General features: G+C 40.1%; 1 protein-coding gene across 1 annotated transcript in view; it reads left to right on the top strand.

Annotated features, from left to right (window-relative positions):
• Positions 1–21,039, top strand: part of tfpia (tissue factor pathway inhibitor a) — a 45,244-nt gene extending 24,205 nt beyond the window's left edge. The window contains exons 3-7 of the mRNA XM_060877130.1: positions 16,282–16,452; positions 17,499–17,588; positions 17,784–17,855; positions 18,673–18,852; positions 18,976–21,039. Of these exons, the coding sequence (XP_060733113.1) occupies positions 16,282–16,452; positions 17,499–17,588; positions 17,784–17,855; positions 18,673–18,852; positions 18,976–19,043 (581 nt within the window). The 3' untranslated portion in view covers positions 19,044–21,039. The remainder of the gene's footprint in view (positions 1–16,281; positions 16,453–17,498; positions 17,589–17,783; positions 17,856–18,672; positions 18,853–18,975) is intronic.
• Positions 21,040–25,000: the final 3,961 nt, after the last annotated feature.

Raw genomic sequence — 25,000 nt, 5'->3', positions numbered from 1 at the left:
CACATCTCAGACAACACAACTATCATCCTAATATTCAAATATCGCAGTAATTTAATAGATTCTCTTGTAATTTATCTGTGGATGTAGAAACCTACAGTTTTAACCAGGGTGTGCAAATTTATTATATCTACTGAACATTATGGTACAGAAGTCCTAAGTCCACTTACGAGGAAGTCGTCAATCGCTGACGGACAGAGAGCTGTTTCAGTCTGAATGAGTCTCGGATCAAAGTAAAAGCGAATGCGATCATCCATGATGCCGTGTCACTGCGCTTGTTCTGATGCAGAGATCACGAGAAAATGAAGTCATGATCACGAGACAACAATTTTGTTACGTCAATTCAATTCAGTTTATTTTTAACAATTCACACTGTGTCAAAGCAGATTTACAGAAGTACAGAAACAGAATAAAAATTTTAATGTTTAATATTTAAAATTAAGTCACTATTTATCTCTAACATCTATCCCTAATGAATAAGCCTGAGGTGACTGTGGTGAGGAAAACATCCCTGAGATGATATGGGGGGACAAGGTGTCTTAGTGGTTAGCACGTTCGCCTCACACCTCCAGGGTTGGGGGTTCGATTCCCGCCTCCACCTTGTGTGTGGAGTTTGCATGTTCTCCCCGTGCCTCGGGGGTTTCCTCCGCGTACTCCGGTTTCCTCCCCCGGGCCAAAGACATGCATGGTACTGTAGGTTGATTGGCATCTCTGGAAAATTGTCCGTAGTATGTGAGTGCGTGAGTGAATGAGAGTGTGTGTGTGTGCCCTGTGATGGGTTGGCACTCCGTGCAGGGTGTATCCTGCCTTGATGCCCGATGACGCCTGAGGCACAGGCTCCCCGTGACCCGAGGTAGTTCGGATAAGCGGTAGAAGATGAGTGAGTGAGTGAGTGATATGAGGAAGAAACCTTGAGAGGAACCAGACTCAGAAGTGAACCTCATCCTCATTTAGTGACACTGGACAGTAAATAATGTCAATGTAACTAATGTTAATGTAAATAATGTTAATGTAAATAATGTCATTTCTAAAACAGTTTGTAGTCCAGTGGAATTGTGAAGCCAAGAGTTCCTGAGGAACTAATAGGTCAGAGTTATTACAGACTTTTCCTTCCTGCTGAAGTCTTCAAACGTTCACTGATGAAGACCCAACTATAAAGCTGACTGACACAACAGTAGTTCAAGATCAGGAGTAAATTAAGTCATAAATTAATTTTTTTTTCTGTAGTTTATTGAAAGTCCTGTTTAAAGAGAGGTCTGTACAGATTTAGTCAGTAATTTCCATTTTCACTTCATTAATTTGCCTAAAAAATAAATTCCAAATTTGGTATATTCCCTACAATCCCATCTCCGAGGTCACGCGCTTCTGAGAGAAATATCCGGTTTACGTAATCCACTTAGTCAGCTGTGGTGAGAGGTTTGACCTTCCAGTCTGATACAGCGGATTATCAGCCACCCTGAAACGCTGACTGAGATAACAGTATCTTAAGGCCAATAAAATAACACGCCATCCTAGGAGTCAGTGTGTAAACACGGTGACGCCGCGTTTATGAGTTTATGAATCGATTCACTCGAGGGCAGCTCCCATTTCCACGTAATTAGATCGTAAAGATTAATGAGTCAAGCGAGTATCTTTAGAAAGGCTGCACAAGCGAGAGCTCGTTATAATCCAAGCTATCATTCAGTAGAGGATATTGCACTCTAAAGTTATTCATTTATACAATATTCATAGTTTAGCTGCTAGAAACACATCTGGATCAATCTGTAGATAAATGATGGTCCTATGAGGAAGCGTATTCCTGCGACGTGCTGAATGTTTTCAGGATTAAAGAATTTTTATTATTTATATATTTATTTTTGGATCAAGTTTTTGTTTTTTTGTTGACAAAAATATTTATATTTGAAAATTGATCATTTATTGATGGACTAACTGATTAATTCGAGCCATGTCATGATATCAAGATAATATGAATCTACAAATCGTTCCAGACACACTCATTTGCATATCTGAAGACGATTGGCTTTTATTTTTTATGATGCAATAACAGTCACTTAGCGCATGTTAGGTTACATTTTACAACTGGATTTTTAATTCTGTATAAAAAAATAACTATTCAGTAGAGTATTGCCTTTATAGCAGCCACACAGAGCATGGCTTTGAGTAGGCAGATGGGCGTGGCTTTGAGTAGGCAGATGGGCATGGCTTTGAGTAAGCAGATGGGCGTGGCTTTGAGTAGGCAGATGGGCATGGCTTTGAGTAGGCAGATGGGCATGGCTTTGAGTAGGCAGATGGGCATGGCTTTGAGTAAGCAGATGGGCGTGGCTTTGAGTAGGCAGATGGGCGTGGCTTTGAGTAGGCAGATGGGCGTGGCTTTGAGTAGGCATATGGGCGTGGCTTTGAGTAGGCAGATGGGCGTGGCTTTGAGTAGGCAGATGGGCATGGCTTTGAGTAGGCAGATGGGCATGGCTTTGAGTAGGCAGATGGGCGTGGCTTTGAGTAGGCAGATGGGCGTGGCTTTGAGTAAGCAGATGGGCGTGGCTTTGAGTAGGCAGATGGGCATGGCTTTGAGTAGGCAGATGGGCATGGCTTTGAGCTGACCTCATCTTATTTTCCCTGGCTAACTAACATGTATATTGAATATTCTGAGCATTTAGGAAACAAGCTCAGGTTAGCTAACTAAACACATATTTTCTATAAAGCGTTTTTTCCTATTTGAAGACGTCCATATATGAACAAATATGGCCTCCATGACAACTTCATGGTGTGAGATTTATTTAAAAAGATATTGTGACTTGGTGTGTGTGTAAAATTACAAGCGCCACATGATCGTTTTTAAAATTTCTTTCACAGCAGCTTTTGTCTGTTATGTTTGTTCTCTTTTTGGAAAAAGCTCTACAACATTTGAGTAAAAGCACAGTGTAGTAAAGTGGAGTCCAGATGATGAGCCGAAGGAAGATTTATGATTTCTTTTGCCATTCAGATAAAAAAGACAGACTAAAAAACATGCTTTTCTGGACTTCCTGGCAGAGCATTTGTCTCTAATGGTATAAACTACTTCAGCACAACCCATTTATTCAGAGCTGTAAATCATTTCAGTGCTGAATCACAGCTTGATGGATATTCTGCATGTTAAGAGTTGGTACTTCAAGGAGTCGTGACTCGGGTTCCTACGCGGAGGGACGTGTCCTCATCACATCCTGACATGAACTGGTTTGACCTTGTCACCTTTTAAATAGTCACATACAGCATGAAAGGTTAAAAATCGTACAAATTTATGAAAATTTGTTCTAGAAACATCTATATTTATACCGTTAGTCACTCAGGCTGGCATCCCCAGGCTGGAAACGTCATCGTCACGGTCGGGATGAAAAAAGCAGCGAGGCAGATGTTAAAAAAATTCCGTTCCCATTGAGTCCTGCAGTAAATTTGGTTTATTTATGGTCTGTTGATGGACACAAGTTTCCAGGCTGTATGTTGTCAGGTTCAGACCAAGTCATTTCAATTTAATTAAAAAATTCCAGCTTGTCCAAAATGGTGCATTTTAACTTTTAATCCTAAATTTTACTTCATACATAATGTAATATGACAGAGTTTTGTTATTTTGGAAATAATAGGGCTGAGCATTAACATTTGCCTGCACTAATAAAAGAAAATATCCTAAATATAATGTTGTTTTTTAAATTCAACATTTTTTTTAATTATTAAATAATTTTTTATTATTTTATGTATTATTATTATTATTTTTTAAAAACTTTTTAATTACTAATTTATTATTTAAATGATTATTTATTATTTTACTTTTTGAATTATGATGTATTATTTTATTATTATTATTATTAAAAAAAAACTTTTTAATTACTAATTTATTATTTAAATTACTATTTATTATTTAATTTTGTATTGTTTTTTAAATAACTATTTTATAAGTACTAATTGATTATGAAAAAGGAATCTTCGTGCATCCGATCGCAACACTTTTGATCATTATTGTTTTCTTGCCTGGGGGTTTGATTCCCACCTCCACCTTGTGTGTGTGGAGTTTGCATGTTCTCCCTCGGGGGTTTCCTCCGGGTACTCTGGTTTCCTCCCCCGGTCCAAAGACATGCATGGTAGGTTGATTGGCATCTCTGGAAAATTGTCCGTAGTGTGTGATTGCGTAAGTGAATGAGAGTGTGTGTGTGTGTGCCCTGTGATGGGTTGGCACTCCGTCCAGGGTGTGTCCTGCCTTGATGCCCAATGACGCCTGAGATAGGCACAGGCTCCCCGTGACCCGAGGTAGTTCGGATAAGCGGTAGAAAATGAGTGTGAGTGAGTGAGAGTGTTTTCTTGCCTTTCATAGTTACCTCACACAGATTTATTTACAGAATCCTGTCATGATTGAAGCGTGAATATAAATGTATTTAATCAGTAAACTACAGCAGCAGTTTGTACAGTCGGATCATTATTGTGTTTGCTAATGACTTTAAAAAGCAGCTGTGGAGACGCCAGATAAACTGAAGTGATTACCTCTTTTTTTTTGACCATCTTTTTTTTTCTTCTCCCCAAAGCGTTTTTTTTAAAACATCCAAAGAAACGACTAGTTTATATCATTTTTCCTGCTGGGATGGTAGTGTTAGAACTTTTCATTCTCGAGGCTTACAGCTTTTTGTTTACAACTTTAAAGAAGCAGCGAGATATTTTCCTGGACCTCTGCTGCTTGTTAGGCGATCGAGGGAAAACATCGACGTGTCTTTATCTTTCCTCAACTTACACCTTAACTTCTGCTGAAACAATGCATTTACTCATGGCTTGTGTTGTAGTATATAAAAAGGAGCAGAACTATGTTTTAGGCCTAAATGTTTTTTTTATTTGTTTGTTTATTTATTTACTTTATTTTATATATATTTTTTTCTTGGCAATATATTTTATTATATTTCATTTTATTGCTATTTTTTTTTTCAAGAATCAACTGTTTCAGCATTGCTAAACATTACAAAAGCCACATTTAAAAGCCATATATACACATTATGTCTTATTATACATAATGTATACACAGAGCCGATCGGCCCTATACGCTCACTACGCAAGTCGCGTAGGGCCCCGCAAATTACGTAAGGCCCCGCCTTCCCCTGCCTCATTTTACAGCGCGTGTTAATGTTTACTGTGTAGGTGACAATATGAAGCGGAGCTATACATCTGTCCATGAAAAGATGAGAGTAAACTGCGAGAACAGCAATCAGGTAAACTTGTGTTCTCTTCAAGTTTGATGTCAGTAAGAGCAAATAACAGTAAAGTTAAGTTGATGTGATTCTGTCTCTAGTCTCTATCTGACTAGCTACATTAGCTGTGTGGTGCTGACAGTGCAGGGGGTCACGGTGGCTTAGTGGTTAGCACGTTCGCCTCACACCTCCAGGGTTGGGGGTTCGATTCCCACCTCTGCCTTGTGTGTGTGGAGTTTGCATGTTCTCCCCGTGCCTCGGGGGTTTCCTCCGGGTACTCCGGTTTCCTCCCCCGGTCCAAAGACATGCATGGTAGGTTGATCGGCATCTCTGGAAAATTGTCTGTAGTGTGTGATTGCGTGAGTGAATGAGAGTGTGTGTGTGTGCCCTGTGATGGGTTGGCACTCCGTGCAGGGTGTATCCTGCCTTGATGCCCGATGACGCCTGAGATAGGCACAGGCTCCCCGTGACCCGAGGTAGTTCGGATAAGCGGTAGAAAATGAGTGAGTGAGAGAGTGAGAGAGTGAGTGAGTGCTGCCAGTGCAAGTGTGAATGTGTGGCAAATGGTTTACATGGCTTACGGGTCAGGTAGAAGGGCCCCTTAGCAGAATTTTGCTTAGGGCCCCAGGGAGGTCAGGATCGGCTCTGTGTATACATATGTTTAAACGGCTAAAAAGTGCAATAATTTGAAATGTTTATTACAATGTGCTTGTTTTGTTGATCGCTCACACTTTCAGTAAATTCTCTGGTTTTTCACAGCAGTTTAGAAATACAGTTCACTCTGATTTTCGTCTACTTCTAAAGCGAGCCTGCTTCAAAAATATCTGACTCTTTTGCTTGGTTACAGAAAATAAAAGTGCAAAGTGTCACATGAGTTCGGTTCCAGCTCTGTGGTTCAGTGAATCATGACGCATGGCCTTGCAGCTCCTCTGGAAAACCCGAGACGTCATCGTGCTAATCACTGTGAAACAGAGAGCGTCGAGTCATCTCTCATAATCCTGTCTCAGATTAAACCTTCAGCCAACTCATTGAGAGAAATGGAAAGTTACACACAGACAGGACTTTCTGGCTCACAATGCATCATTTCCTAAATTGAAAACGTGGCTGGGGAAAGAACAAACCGTCTAAGCGGATTCGTTTCTTTTAGCGGTCATTTGGTAAGAGAGAAAAAAATTCAGGCTCAGGGCTTCAACGTGGACACTGTGTTTGTGCTTTAGAGCAGTTTATCTGATCCAAGCTGGAATTTTTTAATAAAAAGTTACTCAAGGATTCTTTTGATGTTTAATGTGTATAAAGCTCAGATGGGATTCTGATGGGATTCTGATGGGATTAAAAGCTTTTAAATCTTGTTTTTTTTTTCAATGAAGATAAAGTGTAGACACTTTTGTGTGTTTTTGTTTTGTGTACAGTCTTGAGCCCTGAGTTGTGTGGAGTTTTATATTTTGCCCCAGTGTCACTGTGGGTTTCCCAAAACCTAAATTTCCAGAGTGTGAATTTCAATTCAATTAAATTGATTTGTCTAGTGCTTTTAATAATGGCCATTGTCTCAAAACAGCTTTACAGAAACATATAAACAGAATATAAACTGTAAAGTTTAAAATTAAGTCCCTATTTATCTCTAACATTTATCTCTAACGATCAAGCCTGAGGTGACGGTGGTGAGGAAAATCTCCCTGAGATGATATGAGGAAGAAACCTTGAGAGGAACCAGACTCAGAAGTGAAGCTCATCCTCATTTAGTATCATTGGACAGGAAATAATGTCAATGAACATGGAGTGTGTGTGTGTGTGTGTGTGTGTGTGTGTGTGTGTGTGTGTGTGTGTGCGTGTCTGTGTGCATGAAGTGTGAATGTGTGTGCATGCATGGAGTGTGTAAATGTGTGTGTGTATAAAGCGTGTGTATGGATCACGTATGATTGTGTGAATATGTGTGTAAGGAGCGTGTGTACGTGTGTGTATGAGCGTGTGAATGTGTGTATGAGTGTGTGAATGTGTGCTTGAGTGTGTTAATGTGAGTATGGAGCGTGTTGTTAACTCGAATGACAACAAACAAATAGTTCCTTTTACTTTTCCACTTTATTGTCCGCAACACAGGACACACACAAAAACTGCTTTCCACAAGAAAAACATCAACAAGCCCCCAACACGAGGCTTTCACCACCCCGTTAGCGCCCCCACAAGGACCGGATATCAAACTAACAATCTCCCTCTTAAAAAAATAAATAAATAAATAAATACATTTTTTTATAAAGAGGGGAAGAAAACATTATCCTAAAAAGAAGAGGTGAACATATTTAACAAAATTAAATAACAGCAACATCTCTTTAAAGAGATCATTATCCTTTTTTTCACATTTATGTTTAACTTATTTATGTTCCCATACACCTTCACTAAGGGTTTTCAGTAGTAACAAAGTAGAAGCTCCCTTCTTGGTCAGAGAGTCAGCAAGTTGCTGCTTTGTAGCAGACCAAAGGATCTGCTTGCTGTTTCCCGAGTGGATTAGTTCTTTTATGCTGCTGATCTCAAGATGAAGTCTTTTTTCTGTAACAGACTTTGTGGACTTCACAGCATCAAAAAGAGAATGATTGTCAGTTACACAGATAATTGGCAGGTTGTTTAAGGCAATGCTACCTGCTGTAATTTCTGAATAAAGATCAGATAAACACATCCCATTATCAATGCCATCGGTGAGCGCCAGAGTTTCTCCTGCCAAAGTGCTTCTGACAACTCTTCTGATTCTCTTAGATTGCCAGGAGATAGGAGAAAATTTTCCATCTTCTCCCACCAAGAAAATTAGATGGCCACCCTGAGTACCACCATCCGGAAGATTTCCCATTGAGGCATCACTAAAAACAACAAGTTTCAAGGAACTGTCTTTCCCCAGGTTCTGAAATTTAAAAGTCACCTTCTCTGACTTTAGTTTTCTGATAAGCTTGTTTACATCATGCAAAGTCTGACCATTATATCTGGTCTACTCTGTCTAGCAACCCACTGGATTTGTCCAATTTTAGACCTCAGCATGTCAGCTTCCAAGTTTGTCAGTGGAGCTGTACGTTGCACAGCTCTGATTGGATCCATAACAAAAGGTTGAAGATCATTTATATATGTGCTTTGATGCACATGTATTTCTCCATTTCCAGAAGAGATTTCCATTCCCACATAATTAAAACTATCACTCTCTTGACGGCCAACTTGAAAAGCTGTTTTCAAATGTGGGATGACCAAAGAAGAAAACGTTTCCGAACCAGCCCACAGAAAATCATCAACATGAGAGGTGAGGATTCCAATCAACTCACCGTTGTCGTCAAGCCAGTAGAACACTGCAGGGTCAATCTGTGATACATGACCTCCCAGCTGTTGCATAGTATCTTTTACTTTATTGTACCAGTACAGAGAAGCATCCGCCAAGCCGTACACACATTTGTTTAGTTTCCATAGCGTTCCTTTGCACATTGCTTCTGGAGGAGGACGAATCTAGACATTTCTAGACAATTCTTTTCCCTGAAGAAAAGCAGCTTTGATATCAATTGAGTTTAGGTGCCATTTCCTTTGACATATGACTGCCATAACAACTCTTAGAGAATCTGAAGCACAAGTAGGAGAGTCTTTTGGAAGGTCACTGACATTTAGTTCTTCGAAACCTCTTGCGACAAGCCTTGCCTTAGGCACTTATGCCATCAGGTGTTTCTTTGACTGAACACACCCACCTTGTGCTGATACATTTTTGACCATCATCTTTTACTTCCTTAAACACACAGTTACTTTTCCAGTTGTCCAGCTCGGTTTCATTTTCATGGTGTGGATTACCTTGTACTGTGGTGACTGGGGTAATAATCTGAAGGTCATCCACTAGTGTTAAATCAGCTGACCCAGTAACACCTTCAACAGTCTCTGGGTGTGTGTACTGTAGATTGTACCAGTCTTTGTGTTTTCCTGTTGCTTTTCCTGCTCTGCTAAGAATTTGTGCTGTTCATGACTCATCGCTTTCTCTGTCTGTAAAGATAATGGTTTGTCCCGCTTTCAGTTTAGGAGTACAACTTCTCGCATCTTCTCCTGACTGAGTCAGTGTGTCATCTTGTTCATCAGTTTCACCTTCAACATTTGCTTGTGATTTCTCCATGCTATCAGTGTCATCGTCGTATTCCATTCTGGTTAAAACTGCAGGTTGTAAAACAGTACTGTTCTCAATGTCTTGTTCTTTTGCATCTCCATCTTCCTGTATTGTGTGATTTTCATCTGTCTTTCGGAGCCTAGAATGGTGCACACGAACATAAGGACCTCCATGCCTTACAAAAATCACTGCCCCGTCCTGGCTAATCACGACACCTGGGCCTTTCCACTGTGCACAATCTGCATGCTTGTAGTAAACTTTGTCACCAGTCTCATATCTCTCATCTGTAGGTCGTACTGTTTACGCAAAGCTCGTCGGATTCTTTCAGAGCATTCAGACTGTGTAAACACTCTCCTTGCAGCAGGTAAAACTGATATGTGCTGTCCTACCAAAGTACTTGTACTACTACTTTCCAGAGCTGGTGGTTTGTCAGTAAGGACTAATGGTATGTTTGGATTTTGACCAAATACAGTACAAGCTGGTAGGGACTGAAACCGTGGACATTGTGCATTGAGTTCTTTGCCATCAGTGCCCAATCCAGGGCGGTTTTCCAGTCACATCTGTTGTCATTTTTCACTTTCATTAGTATATCTGTAAGCGTCTGATTGTGTCTTTCCAAAAGACCATTACTCCATGGACTATATCCTGCAGAAGTCTTCACCTCAATGTTGAACTTTTCTGCCATGCACCTCATTTCGTCATTGTTAAACTCCCCACCATTGTCACTAAACAGTCTTTTAGGTGGACCATGTATGCTAATCCAGCAGTGAATGAAGCTCTTTACAATTTCACTTGCCTTTTTGGTGGTCATTATAACTCCAGCACTAAAGCGAGTGAAGTGGTCAGTAACATGAAGATACCACACTCCTGTATCTAGTTCATGCAGGCCCATTGCTACCGTTTCATTGTTTCATAACTTGAGGCCATAGGCAGTCCCACCGCAGGCTTAGGTTTGGGCTTGCTGTATTTCACACATGTTTCACAGTGATCTACTATGTCCTTTAAGATAACAATGCACTCCTCATCATGATTACCTGAACTAATCAGCAGCTTTTTTTAACCTATCCACAGTGGCATGTCCAAACTGTTTATGCAACTTTATTAGGACTTCTCTCTTTTTTTTTGAAGTCATGTTCTCTGTCACAAAAAGAACTTCATCTTTACTACATTTCTCTGCATCACAGGAGGAGTCTTGATCCATCACGTTTATGCAGTAATGTCCTGATGAGGTAAGCTCAAGAGTCACAGGGTGTTTGAACATTATTGCTGTGTCATTCTGAAGATCCAGTACAGCACCTGCTCTTTTTAAAGATGTTTTGCTCAAAAGCAAAGGGATATCAACTGGGACTACTTCAGTCTCAATGTAACATTTGGTCTGTCCAATAATGGCTGGAACCTTAACCTGTTTTGTAGAGTGTACAACTTTTCCATCACCAAACTTGAAAGCTCTTGCGCTATCTGTGCATTTCAACTTTTTTAACTCTGCTGTTTTTAGTCCACTGACGTAGTGGTCAAACCATTTCTGTCCGCACACCGTTTTAGTACAGGCTGTATCAATAACTGCTGACCCAAGTGATTCAACCATAAACACTTCTGCATTTGACAAAGTTTCTTTAGAAAACAAAGTGATGTTGCATTGCTCTACATCCTCAGTCAGCTTTGCCTGTTCAGTTCTGTGAGGGCAGTCTTTTGCCCAGTGATATGTACTCTGACAGATGGCACATTTAGATCGCCTGCCATATCTATCGAGAGGATTCGTTCCTGGCTGCGTTTTCAGTGGTATTTGTAGACGTGGCTTGTTTTCTTTCTTATTAGAATCAGTGAAACATGCAGACTCACCATCAAAGTGACTTCCACGCATGTAATTTTCCCCAAAAATTTGTTTCAGAGCAGATTTCATGTCCGCAAATGTGAGGGTTGAGCAAGCGGTTAGTGCTAACTGTTTATCTTTAGCATCGAGACCCGCTGTGTCGAGCAGTTTAAATGCCAGTACAGCATCTGGAAGTGTCATGCTGAAATTGCGTAGCTTGTTATATTTGCTTTCAAACTCGATGATGTAATCAGCCATCGGTATTTCGTGCTCTCGTGTGATACGATCAAACTCCGTATACGCGTCATATTGGCGGTCTTTTTCTTCTTTCAGGAATACAGAGTCCAACTTGTCTAGAATGGTCTTCATACCATCATCCTTGTTTAGATCATTCGCGGATATTTCCAAAGCAGCATTTCGCGCTCTCCCTGTTAACGATAGCGCGATAGCCAGTGCTTGTTTCTTTTTTCCAGCTCTGTGACACACATCCACATTTCCACCTCATTTTTCCAACTCTCATAACACTTCCTTTTCATCAAAAAAGGACTTCCTTTCATGTGTATGTGTGTGTATGAGCATGTGTATGAGTGTGTATGGAGCGTGTGTATGTGTGTGTATGTGTGTGTATGAGTGTGTGTGAGTGTATGTGTGTGTATGAGCATGTGTATGTGTGTGTATGGAGCGTGTGTATGTGTGTGTATGGAGCATGTGTATGTGTGTGTATGAGCATGTGTATGTGTGTATGTAGAGCGTGTGTATGTGTGTGTATGGAGCGTGTGCATGTGTGTGTATGGAGCATGTGTTTGTGTGTGTATGAGCATGTGTATGTGTGTGTATAAGCATGTGTATGTGTGTGTATGAGCGTGTGTATGTGTGTGTATGTGTGTGTGAGTGTATGTGTGTGTATGAGCATGTGTATGTGTGTGTATGAGCGTGTGTATGTGTGTGTATGAGCGTGTGTATGTGTGTGTCTGTGTGTGTATGAGTGTGTGTGAGTGTATGTGTGTGTATGAGTGTGTGTATGTGTGTGTATGAGCGTGTGTATATGTGTGTGTGTGTGAGTGTATGTGTGTGTATGAGCATGTGTATGTGTGTGTATGAGCGTGTGTATGTGTGTGTATGAGCGTGTGTATATGTGTGTGTATGTGTGTGTGAGTGTGTGTGTGTGTGTGTGTGTATGAGTGTGTATGTGTGTGTGTATGAGACAGTATTATGATTCAGAATCTAGTATAAAATGGATACCGAGGATGGATGAATAATACAATAAGCTCTACATGACTGGATGAAGTTTTATTGGTTGAACAAAGTGAGCAGTTACAAGTTAAAATTCTCTCATTATTTTCAGGCACAAAAGAATAATTACTGGTAAAAACCTAAACAAACAAACAAATAAATAAATAAATAAATAAAGCATGCTGGTTTAAAATAAAAGAACATTTTTTTTGTCTTTGGTCTTTTGTAAAAGAATCAAAGAGTCGATTCTAACGTTTGCTGAGCCAAATGATATGACTCACTGACATCAGCATCCGCAGAACTCTAATGCCACAGTGACTTTGACGGCAGTGTGTTAAATGACACGTTTGCGATGTTATTTAATTAGACGTATACGACGGAGTGTGGAATGTGAAGGTTGATGAGTGACAAGTTTCCAAACCCTTCCTCACTGTTCAGAGAGGACTTTAGAATAATAATTCCCTCTGGTCACTGGGAGAGATGTTCTCATTCTTTTAGATGAACACTTTATGCTTTTAATGCCTCAGAACACAGTTTTGGAGGAGGAATGTCTTCATCTAGTGGCCGTGGTTTGAAATACACCCAAAAGAACCCGTGTGTGAGCCATGAGGAGTGACACACTTCATCTGCTTTGCACTTAGGTGCCTTTATCTTGCAATGCAACATTGAACATGTTTGTGTGAGTGCAAAAGCGAAATGCTCAGAAACACACAAAGAGACTATAAGCTCCATTAACGGGGTGGTGCAGAAACATAACCTTGTTTTCCTGCACAATTCCTACGACGCTCTGTGTATTACTTGTAGATGTGGCTAGTTATCGCTTCACTGAATCTGTCCGAGGCGCTTAAGCAGCACAAATGCTGACTGAACGATATCATTTAATCTGCTCGAGCTAGCTACGATAAATGCTTTGTGATGTGATAATTAGGAACATATGGATTACTCTGTGAGACACAAACCTACAAGCAAAAAATACCCAATAAAAGAAGTAGCTACATGCTACATGTTTACAACATCACAGGTTGGGTTAAAAAAAACAATTAGCATTTAATTCACTCACTCATCTTCTACCGCTTATCCGAACTACCTCGGGTCACGGGGAGCCTGTGCCTATCTCAGGCGTCATCGGGCATCAAGGCAGGATACACCCTGGACGGAGTGCCAACCCATCACAGGGCACACACACACACTCTCATTCACTCACGCAATCACACACTACGGACAATTTTCCAGAGATGCCAATCAACCTACCATGCATGTCTTTGGACCGGGGGAGGAAACCGGAGTACCCGGAGGAAACCCCCGAGGCACGGGGAGAACATGCAAACTCCACACACACAAGGCGGAGGCGGGAATCGAACCCCCAACCCTTGAGGTGTGAGGCGAACGTGATAACCACTAAGACACCGTGCCCCCTGCATTTAATTCAATTCAGTTCAATTTTATTTGCATAAAAAGTGCTTTTAACAATGGACATGGTCTCAAAGCAGCTTTACAGAACATAAGAAAGTTTCAGATTAATATCAGATTTATATACAAATGTGTTTGTATTTATCCCTAATGAACAAGTCTGAGGTGAATGAGGTGACTGTGGTGAGGAAGAAACCTTGAGAGGAAACAGACTCAAAAGTGAACCTCATCCTCATCACCGGATACCTCGGGACGGGTTGAAAAAAGCGGAGAAGAATTAGCGTAGCTGCAGTTTATAAGATTAACCAACACTAGATGATAATATGCATTTGATCAGATCTCCTGGAGCACAAGGTTATGATATGTACTGTATTGTGTGTTCGCTTGGCTAAAGAGATATTTCTTTAATCTACATTTAATCTGAGAGAGCCTGTCCGAGTCTGGAACCCTGTCATTTACACCCACCTGTTAGCAAATACACGTGTACTGTATACTCCCAAACGTTGGATTTCCATTTATAATTTAATTTATAAAATCGTACATAAGTACTGAGAATAAGTACGCTGTACAGTCTGTTTCATCAAGAATATTATCCAGCGGGTTTATTTGCCGAGGCGTGCCGGCTTTCCATCTAGCAGTTATGCTAATGAATTAATTTATAGTAGCAGAAAGACACTCTGAGTCTATATTTGATCAGATAATGAAGAGATTCTGACCTCTAAGTACAAATAATATACAACGATAAAAGAGAAAATGTTAGCTAGCTAGGAGAATAAATTAACGAAGCATGGTATGAACAAATAGCAGGACGTGCATTACGTTTTCCAAATCCTCAATATTATTTTGCTCTAGATTGGGTTTATGAATAGGTAGATTCATAATTTTGTGCTAGCATTATCCGTAGCCAATTTTACTTCAGAGACAAATGTCAGAGTGGTGTATAATATGGCCGAATGGTGGGAAGTCGTGGCCTAATGGTTAGAGAGTCTGACTCCTAACCCTAAGGTTGTGGGTTCGAGTCTCGGGCCGGCAATACCACGACTGAGGTGCCCTTGAGCAAGGAACTGAACCCCCCACCTGCTCCCCGGGCGCCGCAGCATAAATGGCTGCCCACTGCTCCGGGTGTGTGTTCATGGTGTGTGTGTTTACTGCTGTGTGTGTGTGTGTGTGTGCACTTTGGATGGGTTAAATGCAGAGAACAAATTCTGAGTATGGATCACCGTACCTAGCCGTACGTCACGTCACTTTCACTCATATTGTGAAAAGGGCCCTGGGAAATATGCAACATGTTTGATAAATATATCTGGTTTTATTCTGCTTAGCATGAGTAGGTGCTGTAGCGAATCGCAGGCTGCTGCTTAATAATATTGTGTCCTAGGTCAGGTTGCAAACTATAAATCCAAATGTCATTGGTGATTTGGTTAGGGCGGTCTCAGCTGAGTCTCATTTCAGTGCACAGCATGTAGCTGAGAGAAAAAAGTCTCCAAAGGACACAGCACTTTAGTATATTATACTATATATATACTCTGAGAAGGTCGGAGGCTGCCTGACATCCTGATAGATATCCACTCCAGCAAAATATTTTAATTAGCAGCTCCTGCAAATAAATTTTGCATAACAAAAAGAATGATTGTTGAGATGTTATGAAGTGGCTACGTCCTTATAGCTGGAATTAAACTACATCAATCAACCCGACACGAACGTTACGCCCTGCGGTGGGAGATTTCTCTGCTGAGTGTCTCGAGCAAACGAACAGCCAGGAAATTAAAGGTGGTATTTTTTAGGGTAAAAAATATTTTTTAGTGTACTGTAATTCTTCACGCACGTGAAATCATTTTGATTTCTAGGTTTCCCTGAGATTTAACTTGCCAAGCTCTGAAAAGGCAGCTATAACATATAAGGCTGTATAAAATCTCATTTAAAAAGGCATGGTAATGTATATGGTAGAGAAAATGTTTCTCTAGTCTGATGCGAGCATAATTCAACTTTTTGCTGTTGGAATAAAGGTTTGAGAGCAACCATGGTGTAAACTATAACTACTTGGCAAACTTTTTTCTCACATTTTAATATAATGCAATATGTTGTGCAGATTAATTCTATATCATTTCAATTAAGAAGATTTCATTTCCAGGTTGTAACCCTGTAAAATATGGAACAGGTCAAAGGGGGGTGAAAACTTATGGAAGACCCTGCCATTTTTGGCCGAGCCATTTTTTAAAGTAGGACAAACAGGGATCAAAATTAAATTAGGGAAGTGTGTAGCTCACTGGTTAAAGTGTTGGATTACTTTGTTTAGAAGGTCATGAGTTTAAACCCCAGGTCCACCAAGATGCCACCAATGGGCCAAGTGGTTAAGCTGCTGTGTTGTTGGTTTAAGCTTGTCACTGTTTGGCCCTTAATAAAGTTGGGATATGTTGAGAAATAAGTTTACTGTGCTGTAATGTACTGTATATGTAAAAAAAGAAGAGTTTCTGTTCTATTTAAATCACCATTTCATAAAGCAATTTATTTGTCTTCTGTAGCCAGTAAGAGTCCGTGTCATCTCGGGGACGAGCCGGGCCCGTGCCGAGCCCTCGTACCTCGCTACTTCTTTGACAGCAAGGTGAACGAGTGCAGACGCTTCTTCTACGGCGGCTGCTTCGGAAACGCTAACAACTTCAAGACCCTTAAGGAATGCAAGGACCGATGCCAGCGTATGTATTTATTTATGCTCTGGTCCCTCAATCACGGGTTTATATTCATGTGCTCATTAGAACATGTTATAATTTCCATAGTAACAGCTTATATACTGTATAGGGCCTGATATAAGGCTGATAATAAATTGTTTTTTTTTTAAATCTATTGTAAAGTTGTTATTAGTTTTATTAGTTTGTTAGTTTTTAACTATAAACCAGAGACAAAAGTAAGTCTGAAGATGGATTGACTGTCGGTACCTGCTCTAACATGAGCGATAACAGGAAACTGTGAATGTTTTACATCACTAAATAATAAATGTTAAATAAAAAAAATGGTTAAAAAGTTATAACTGGTTATAACTGTCCTGCGTTATAATGTATTACAGCCACTGGCAAATTGCTGTGGTGTAAAAGGACATCTTGGGTTGTGTGTTCGTGTGTCTCGCAGTCTAAACAATAGGAGTGCAAATACAGTATATATAATAGTTTTTGGTCTCATTACAAACACTTATCATGATTTCAAAATATTTTTGCTAACATCAAATATGAATAACGAATAATGATGGAAAGAAATCAAGCCAAGATTATTGTGCCTAATGTTTTTTAAGTAATTTGTCCAATAAAACCTTTGCTCTAAATATGAGGTATGAGTCTTGGCTGTGGTTCAGTCTTAATATCCTGATAAAACCTCCAGTCATTCTTCTCTCCCCTCCCCTCCTCCCTCCCCTCCCCTCCCCTACACATCCTTCATTTCACTGTTGTATGCCACCTTGTTCTATTAACCTCAACACCTTGTTCTTTTCCCTTTAATCAGCCTTGTTACTTATTGCTCTTCTTGATGTTTAAGAAAAGGACACTAATATAATCACAGAAGAACACAGAAGAGTTCAAGATCTGACAAAGCTTTAGTATGTAATATACCTTGAATCTGCTTGGACAGAAGGGATGAAGTTTCTAGAACACATGGCAGCCGATCGGAAATAAAATCACCAAGAGCCTTCATACAAACAAGAGAAGATGGAGATGAATTAAAGGAGAATGATTTGTTTTTTCTTTTATATCAGCAGGTAACGACACCGAGGAACCACAAAACGGTCCGAAGGCTGAAGAGAAGATAGAATCGTACGGCCAGCCGGTCGTTATGAGTGGTACAGGTACGTGACTACATGATGTGTGATCATACCATCATCATAATGGTCTTTCTCCAACTGGTACAGTAGGTGTTCCTGGTATAACCGCAAGACCCATCAGGATGACACTTTTCAGACCTTTATGACATCATTAAAATGGCTGACATGGAACGCTGCGGCGTCAATCATTTTTCTGATGAAAGTGTGTGTTGCTTTCAGACGTTCACACCGAGATTTCGTCTCACACACAGCCTCTGAAGCTGCCGATGCCGGAGTCCAACATGGAACCAGGTGAACAGACAGAATTCATCTTATTTCCTGTTGCTCTGTCCGTCTCTCACTCTGTCTGTCTGTCTGGATGTGTCCATCACTCTTTGTGCATGTTGCTGTGTCTCTCTCTCTCTCTCTCTCTCTCTCTCTCTCTCTCTGTCTCTCTGTCTGTCAGTCTGTCTGTGTCTGTCATTTGTTTGTCAGTATGTCTGTCTGTTTCTTGTTGCTCTGTCAAATCTGTCTGTCTCTGTCTGTAACTTGTGTTTCTCTTTCTTTGTGTCTGTTACTCAGTCTCAGTCGATTGTTGCTCTGTCAATCTGCATGCCTGTCGTTCTGTCTATCTACCACTCTGTCTGTCTGTCTGTCTTTCACTCTGTCACTCTGTTTGTCATTTAGATTAGATTCTGTTTATACTTTTAGTCAGTTTTTTTTCTTTCTGTTATTGTCAGTCACTCTGCTTGTTGTTTTTTCTATTTTCTAATGCTCTGTCTGTTGTTCTCGCTGTTTATCACTCTGTTTGTCTGCGTTTGTCATTTTATCCTCCGTCTGTCACTGTGTGTCACTTTGCTGCTCTGTCTGTCATTGTCTTTAATGTCTGTTGCTCTTTCTAGCTCTGTCTGTCACCCTCTTTGTCCCTCTATCAATCCATTTCAGTCTGTCGCTCTCTTTTCGTGTATTGCTCTGCTTGTTATCATGCTCGCCGTCTTACTGTCACTCTGTTTGTCTGTCTGTTTGTTTGTCTTTGACGCTGTCTGTTGCTCTCGCTGGTTGTTTCTCTGTCTGTTGTTCTTTTGATTTTATAATTTTTTTCTCTCTCTTTCTCTCTCTTTGTTTTTAGTATTTGTTGCTCCTGAATACTGTCTGAGTTTTTCCGACAAGGGCGAATGCGACGGCACGGAGAGGAGATTTTTCTACAACTCCAGAACTAGCCGCTGTCACGCCTTCCACTACAGCGGCTGCGGAGGGAACAAGAACAACTTTGTCCACAAGAGGATGTGCATGAAAACCTGCATGAAAGGCACGTCTCTTCGTTCACCGAATAAACACGTTTATTTCTGTTCTTTTATTTCTTAGCTTTTAATTGTAAGTAGTAAAGTTCGTATTGCTCCTAATTGCAAACGTTCTCTATTCTGTGTTATAGATTACAGGAGAAACGGCAGAATACGAATAAAGACCAAGAACTCCCACATCTTATTCCGCTCCATCTGAGTCCCCTGAATCCCGCCCGTACATTTTCTGTTTACTGTGTAATATTAGTATTATATAGATCCATATCAAGTACATACTTTGTTATCCTACTGTATGCTATGTATGTGTATATTTCTAGTAATACTTAACAACCATTTAAAACGTAACCTTAAGTGCCTTTTTTTTATTCCAATATTCAAGAAGCCAATTTTTTCTGCACATATTTGAGATTTTTTGTTGTTCATTTCAAAAGGTTGAGTTCAAATCCCAGGACTGTCAGAGAGCCAACATTGAGCATTGAGCCATCGGCCACAGCTTTTAAGCCTCATCTGGAGTAAAGCATCTCATAAACAATAACTGCGTTTAGGGACAAACATCAGGATTTAGAGTGAAGCCAAAATGTCACTGACAAAAAGAAAGCACGCCTCTTTAGTTTAAAATGATGATGGATACACGCTCGAACTAAGACACAAAAAGTTCACACAGCTTCTGACTATCCCTTATGATCGATGACACTATGAGAAGACAGTTTACACACACGTCGTTTACAGAAACACATTTTGGTACGCTTTGAAATTTTGCACTTTGAAAGCGAAGAAGAAAATGCAAGTCTGATAAGTCTGACTCGGCATCTTAACGAATCACTTTTGGTACTCGAGTTCTGTCATTCTTACATGTCCTGCATCAACCTTAGTGTTTTTCTTAACAAAAAATGCATTTAACTTTCTGTAAGTTATTTGATGATTAAAAACGACTTAGTTGATTGACATTTCTGTGGAGGCAACACGGTCTAGACTTCCAACACACACCTGAGGCCCGGCTTTGACTTAAAAACAAAGCGATGGCATGAACCAGGTCAGCTAACTCAAGATAAATTTCCTAACGATTGACTGTAAGTTAACTTTCCGATCCTGATGAATAACTTACAGCAGGCCTCAGAGGTCCGGAGAGCATCGTATGCAGAAATATATTGTTTTAAGTATAAATATCGACTACTGTTTACTAGTATATTTTCATTACAGTACATCAGCTTCTTATAGTTACAATTCTGCGATTAGCTTGATGGATTAGCTAACATCCACTAGGGATAACCAGGGACAGGGGTTGCAAATAAGTCATGGCTATAAACCTGTATGCATGACATCTACTTTGTATTTTATAAAGCAATGTTTTATGCATTTGTCCCTGTCAAATAAACAACAATAATAATAACTAACTAGCTATTAAAACGTGGCAGCACGTCTTCTCTCCAACACCTCCAAACGCTCACACATCCCCCCTGTCGTCCACTCGCTTCACTGGCTTCCGGTGCGGTTTAGGGTGGAGTATAAGGTCCTTCTCTTTGTGTTTAAGGCCATCAATGATCTGGCCCCGGCCTAACTCACAGAATTAATAAAGGTCTACCAACCAGTCAGATCTCTCTGCTCCTCTGGACCTCTCTGGTCACTCCCAAATACAAATATGAGAAGTTTGGAGGCCGGTCATTTGCCATCAAGGGACCAAAGCTGTGGAACACACTTCCAGCACACTTACAATCCATCACTGTGCTGAGTGTCGCAGTTGAAAACTCATTTATTCACACAAGCTTTTAACATGTAGACCCTGTTTCAACTGCTATTTTATGTTCATTGTGTTCTTATTGATTTTATTTTTTATTGTTGTTTCACCTTGTGCTCCTTTTGGCTGTTGTAAGTGCTCTATAAATAAAATTTGATTGATTGATTGATTGATAGCTAAAATCTAGCTTCAGTTTTGACCTGAGCAAACTCGGTCAAGGCGGAAAATTTAAACCGAGCCAGATTTAAAGCTAAAGAACTTTACTATTCCTAGAACAATTACTCATCGATACAGTCATTGCTATGAAATGAATCAGTGTAGATTTCAGTAGTATATCTGTGGTGTACACGTGACAAAAACATGCACAAGGTACACCGCTTTATTCTCTATTCACTGTTTCTGTGTATATACGGTATATTCCTTTTGCTTACTCATGGTCAAATAAAAAATTTGTGTGGTCCTTTTGTTTGTCAGTGAATTTGTATATATTAAGTACAACAATATGGAGTCTGGGGCGGCACGGTGTCTTAGTGGTTAGCACGTTCGTCTCACACCTCCAGGGTTGGGGGTTCGATTCCCGCCTCCACCTTGTGTGTGTGGAGTTTGCATGTTCTCCCCGTGCCTCGGGGGTTTCCTCCGGGTACTCCGGTTTCCTCCCCCGGTCCAAAGACATGCATGGTAGGTTGATTGGCATCTCTGGAAAATTGTCCGTAGTGTGTGATTGTGTGAGTGAATGAGAGTGTGTGTGTGTGCCCTGTGATGGGTTGGCACTCCGTCCAGGGTGTATCCTGCCTTGATGCCCGATGACGCCTGAGATAGGCACAGGCTCCCCGTGACCCGAGGTAGTTCGGATAAGAGGTAGAAGATGAGAGGGTGAGAGAGAATATGGAGTCTAGTGATGCAGACAGGCACAGCACTGTGATGCTAGCTACAGTAACTAGACAGATTTCCTAGCAAACATTAGCTACTGTACCTACGCAGTATGCAGTAGCTTGTTAGGTTAGACTTGATATTACTGGACATTATGAGTGTAATAACAGACTCAGGTAGTAAAGTTGTACATTTGCTGTATGCCTGTCTACATCTCTAATGATCACCATAGACTAAAATTAAGGTAACACTCATTCGGTCAGGAATAACAGTCTGAAATATGATTAATTCTGCTGTTTTATCTGAAGATTTCACTCCGTTCCTTTCAGAAGGTCGACATTAGTTCTTGATTAATTCGAGAGCATTGACATATAAGCTACTACACTACTTTTTATGTCATACCTAAACACCATGTCTGCACTCTGTTACACGCCAGTGTTGATTATTTGATGTAAACCAAGATATTGACAGCTACAGGATACATTTTAAGACCCTGTCATTAAGTGTCCTGTCTGTGTGTTATGTGTCCTGGTACAGTACGATTTATGCCCCATCGAGCCACTATATGTGTTTGCTGCACAGTTTTTGACCAGTAAGTGTAGTGATAACTGGACCACAGGCTTGTAAAGGTCATTTAAAAAGGTAGGTAAATAAAAATGTTAAATAATTTAAAACATTTAAATAGGAGGTAATTAGTATTTCAAAAGAATTTAAAATGTATGGAGTTTTGAAGGAGGACTATATGAATATTAATATTTAATCAGAGCCAACACTGGACAGGACAAATCTACTACTGCTGGTGTTTTTCCACAAGAAAACAATTAATGTTACATTGTGCATCTACATTTTTATTATTATTGTGAATTTATCTAGAATATTATATATATATATATATGTGTGTCACAACCGGGGATGGAAGAAGACAGACCCGTATGCAGGATAGCTTCAAATGAAGGGGGTTTAATAAATAAAGAAGACATAGACAGAAATGACAATAACTGAAACAATATAATGACTACATTTAACAAGGACTAGACATGACGAGGGGAAACGTAACTAATGATCCGCGCTGCATTCAGCAACGCGGCTCACTTAAATACAGTCAAGACAATGATGATAATAAGGAGCAGGTGTGGTGACAGGGAGGAGCAGACGAAGGCGGGGCAGACACGTGACGAGGAACAACAACAACATATGACATGAGTTTTTTGGTAAATAAATAAATCAATTGTAAATTTTATTAATTATTTTATTTAAAAAAACTATTTCATATAATATAAATAAACTCACAAACCTTTTATTTATTTATTTATTTATTTATTTATTTATTTATTTATTTATTTATTTATTTTCAATTAATTTATTATTTCAAACTAGCATAGACAGTTTTTGTATCTAGAATTTATCATTAGGCTACTGCACCTCCACCTAACCGTTACTTCATCCATCAAAAGTTATAGTTTATTTAAATCCACGTCAGTCATCATCACCACCTTCTTCTTCTGCATCATCATCATCATCATCATCACCACCTGCTTCTTCTACATCATCATCACTACCTGCTTCTTCTACATCATCATCATCATCATCGTCATCATCATCATCATCATCATCATCATCATCATGTGTTTGGCAAAATTATGATCAGACATTTCAATAGTTTCTGAACAGATTAGTTTATGATTTAGAGCCAGTTATTGTGCTACCACTAGATGGCGCTGTCCCAACATTTATTGAGCGGGTCGTTTTTTTTAGGGCTTTTACTATGCACACGTGCACGTTTTTGTCTATATACACACAACTAAAGTAAGAGGTTTTCATTTTTGACAGATGAGATGTTCTAGTTTTGTTATAAAAGCATTATGTCTACTATTAGTGTGTTGTGGTGTTGTATGTTTGTGTTACAGTGCTGTGGGTGTTGTGGTGTTGTATGTTTGTGTTACAGTGCTGTGTGTGTTGTGGTGTTGTATGTTTGTGTTACAGTGCTGTGTGTGTTGTGGTGTTGTATGTTTGTGTTACAGTGCTGTGTGTGTTGTGGTGTTGTATGTGTGTGTTACAGTGCTGTGTGTGTGTGTTGTGGTGTTGTATGTTTGTGTTACAGTGCTGTGTGTGTGTGTTGTGGTGTTGTATGTTTGTGTTACAGTGCTGTGTGTGTGTGTTGTGATGTTGTATGTGTGTGTTACAGTGCTGTGGGAGTGTGTTGTGGTGTTGTATGTGTGTGTTACAGTGCTGTGGGTGTGTGTTGTGGTGTTGTATGTGTGTGTTACAGTGCTGTGGGTGTGTGTTGTATGTTTGTGTTACAGTGCTGTATGAGTGTGTTGTATGTTTGTGTTACAGTGCTGTGTGTGTTGTGGTGTTGTATGTTTGTGTTACAGTGCTGTGTGTGTTGTGGTGTATGTTTGTGTTACAGTGCTGTGGGTGTGTGTTGTATGTTTGTGTTACAGTGCTGTATGAGTGTGTTGTATGTTTGTGTTACAGTGCTGTGTGTGTTGTGGTGTTGTATGTTTGTGTTACAGTGCTGTGGGTGTGTGTTGTATGTTTGTGTTACAGTGCTGTGTGTGTGTGTTGTGATGTTGTATGTGTGTGTTACAGTGCTGTGGGAGTGTGTTGTGGTGTTGTATGTGTGTGTTACAGTGCTGTGGGTGTGTGTTGTGGTGTTGTATGTGTGTGTTACAGTGCTGTGGGTGTGTGTTGTATGTTTGTGTTACAGTGCTGTATGAGTGTGTTGTATGTTTGTGTTACAGTGCTGTGTGTGTTGTGGTGTTGTATGTTTGTGTTACAGTGCTGTGTGTGTTGTGTTGTATGTTTGTGTTACAGTGCTGTGGGTGTGTGTTGTATGTTTGTGTTACAGTGCTGTATGAGTGTGTTGTATGTTTGTGTTACAGTGCTGTGTGTGTTGTGGTGTTGTATGTTTGTGTTACAGTGCTGTGGGTGTGTGTTGTATGTTTGTGTTACAGTGCTGTGGGTGTGTGTTGTATGTTTGTGTTACAGTGCTGTATGAGTGTGTTGTATGTTTGTGTTACAGTGCTGTGTGTGTTGTGGTGTTGTATGTTTGTGTTACAGTGCTGTGGGTGTGTGTTGTATGTTTGTGTTACAGTGCTGTGGGTGTGTGTGTCACAGGGAAACCCTTAGGCTGCGCGAGGCTGTGCTAAACTATGACGTAACGGGAAACACCTTCACTTCTGTATGCTGGACCAATAGGGTCATTATTCCTCCACTGTCTTCCCTCCATTAGAATTATTCCAACATTTCATTGCTCACGTTTTCTGCTCTTTGTCACCGTTGGCATTAAAATAATCTCAGAATATCACGTCGTTATTGCCACGTGTACATTATATGGGAGAACTGAGCAATATGCTAACATGTGACTACTGTTTTATTCTAAATGCACAACACAATAGTTTCTGCTCATTGCCTGAGTCTCTTGTTTTGTTGTTTTTGCACCACAACAGGTTCAGATCCCAAAGCACTGTGAGACTCTGAGACACAAACAAACACACAATCAGCATCTCACACACATCTCATTTGTACAAAGCATTGCATTATAAAAT

Source organism: Tachysurus vachellii, chromosome 8 (assembly GCF_030014155.1).
Source record: "Tachysurus vachellii isolate PV-2020 chromosome 8, HZAU_Pvac_v1, whole genome shotgun sequence".
NCBI classification, from domain to species: domain Eukaryota; kingdom Metazoa; phylum Chordata; class Actinopteri; order Siluriformes; family Bagridae; genus Tachysurus; species Tachysurus vachellii.
The sequence above is the reverse complement of the archived record's forward strand: the minus strand, read 5'-3'. Positions and strand labels throughout refer to the sequence as shown.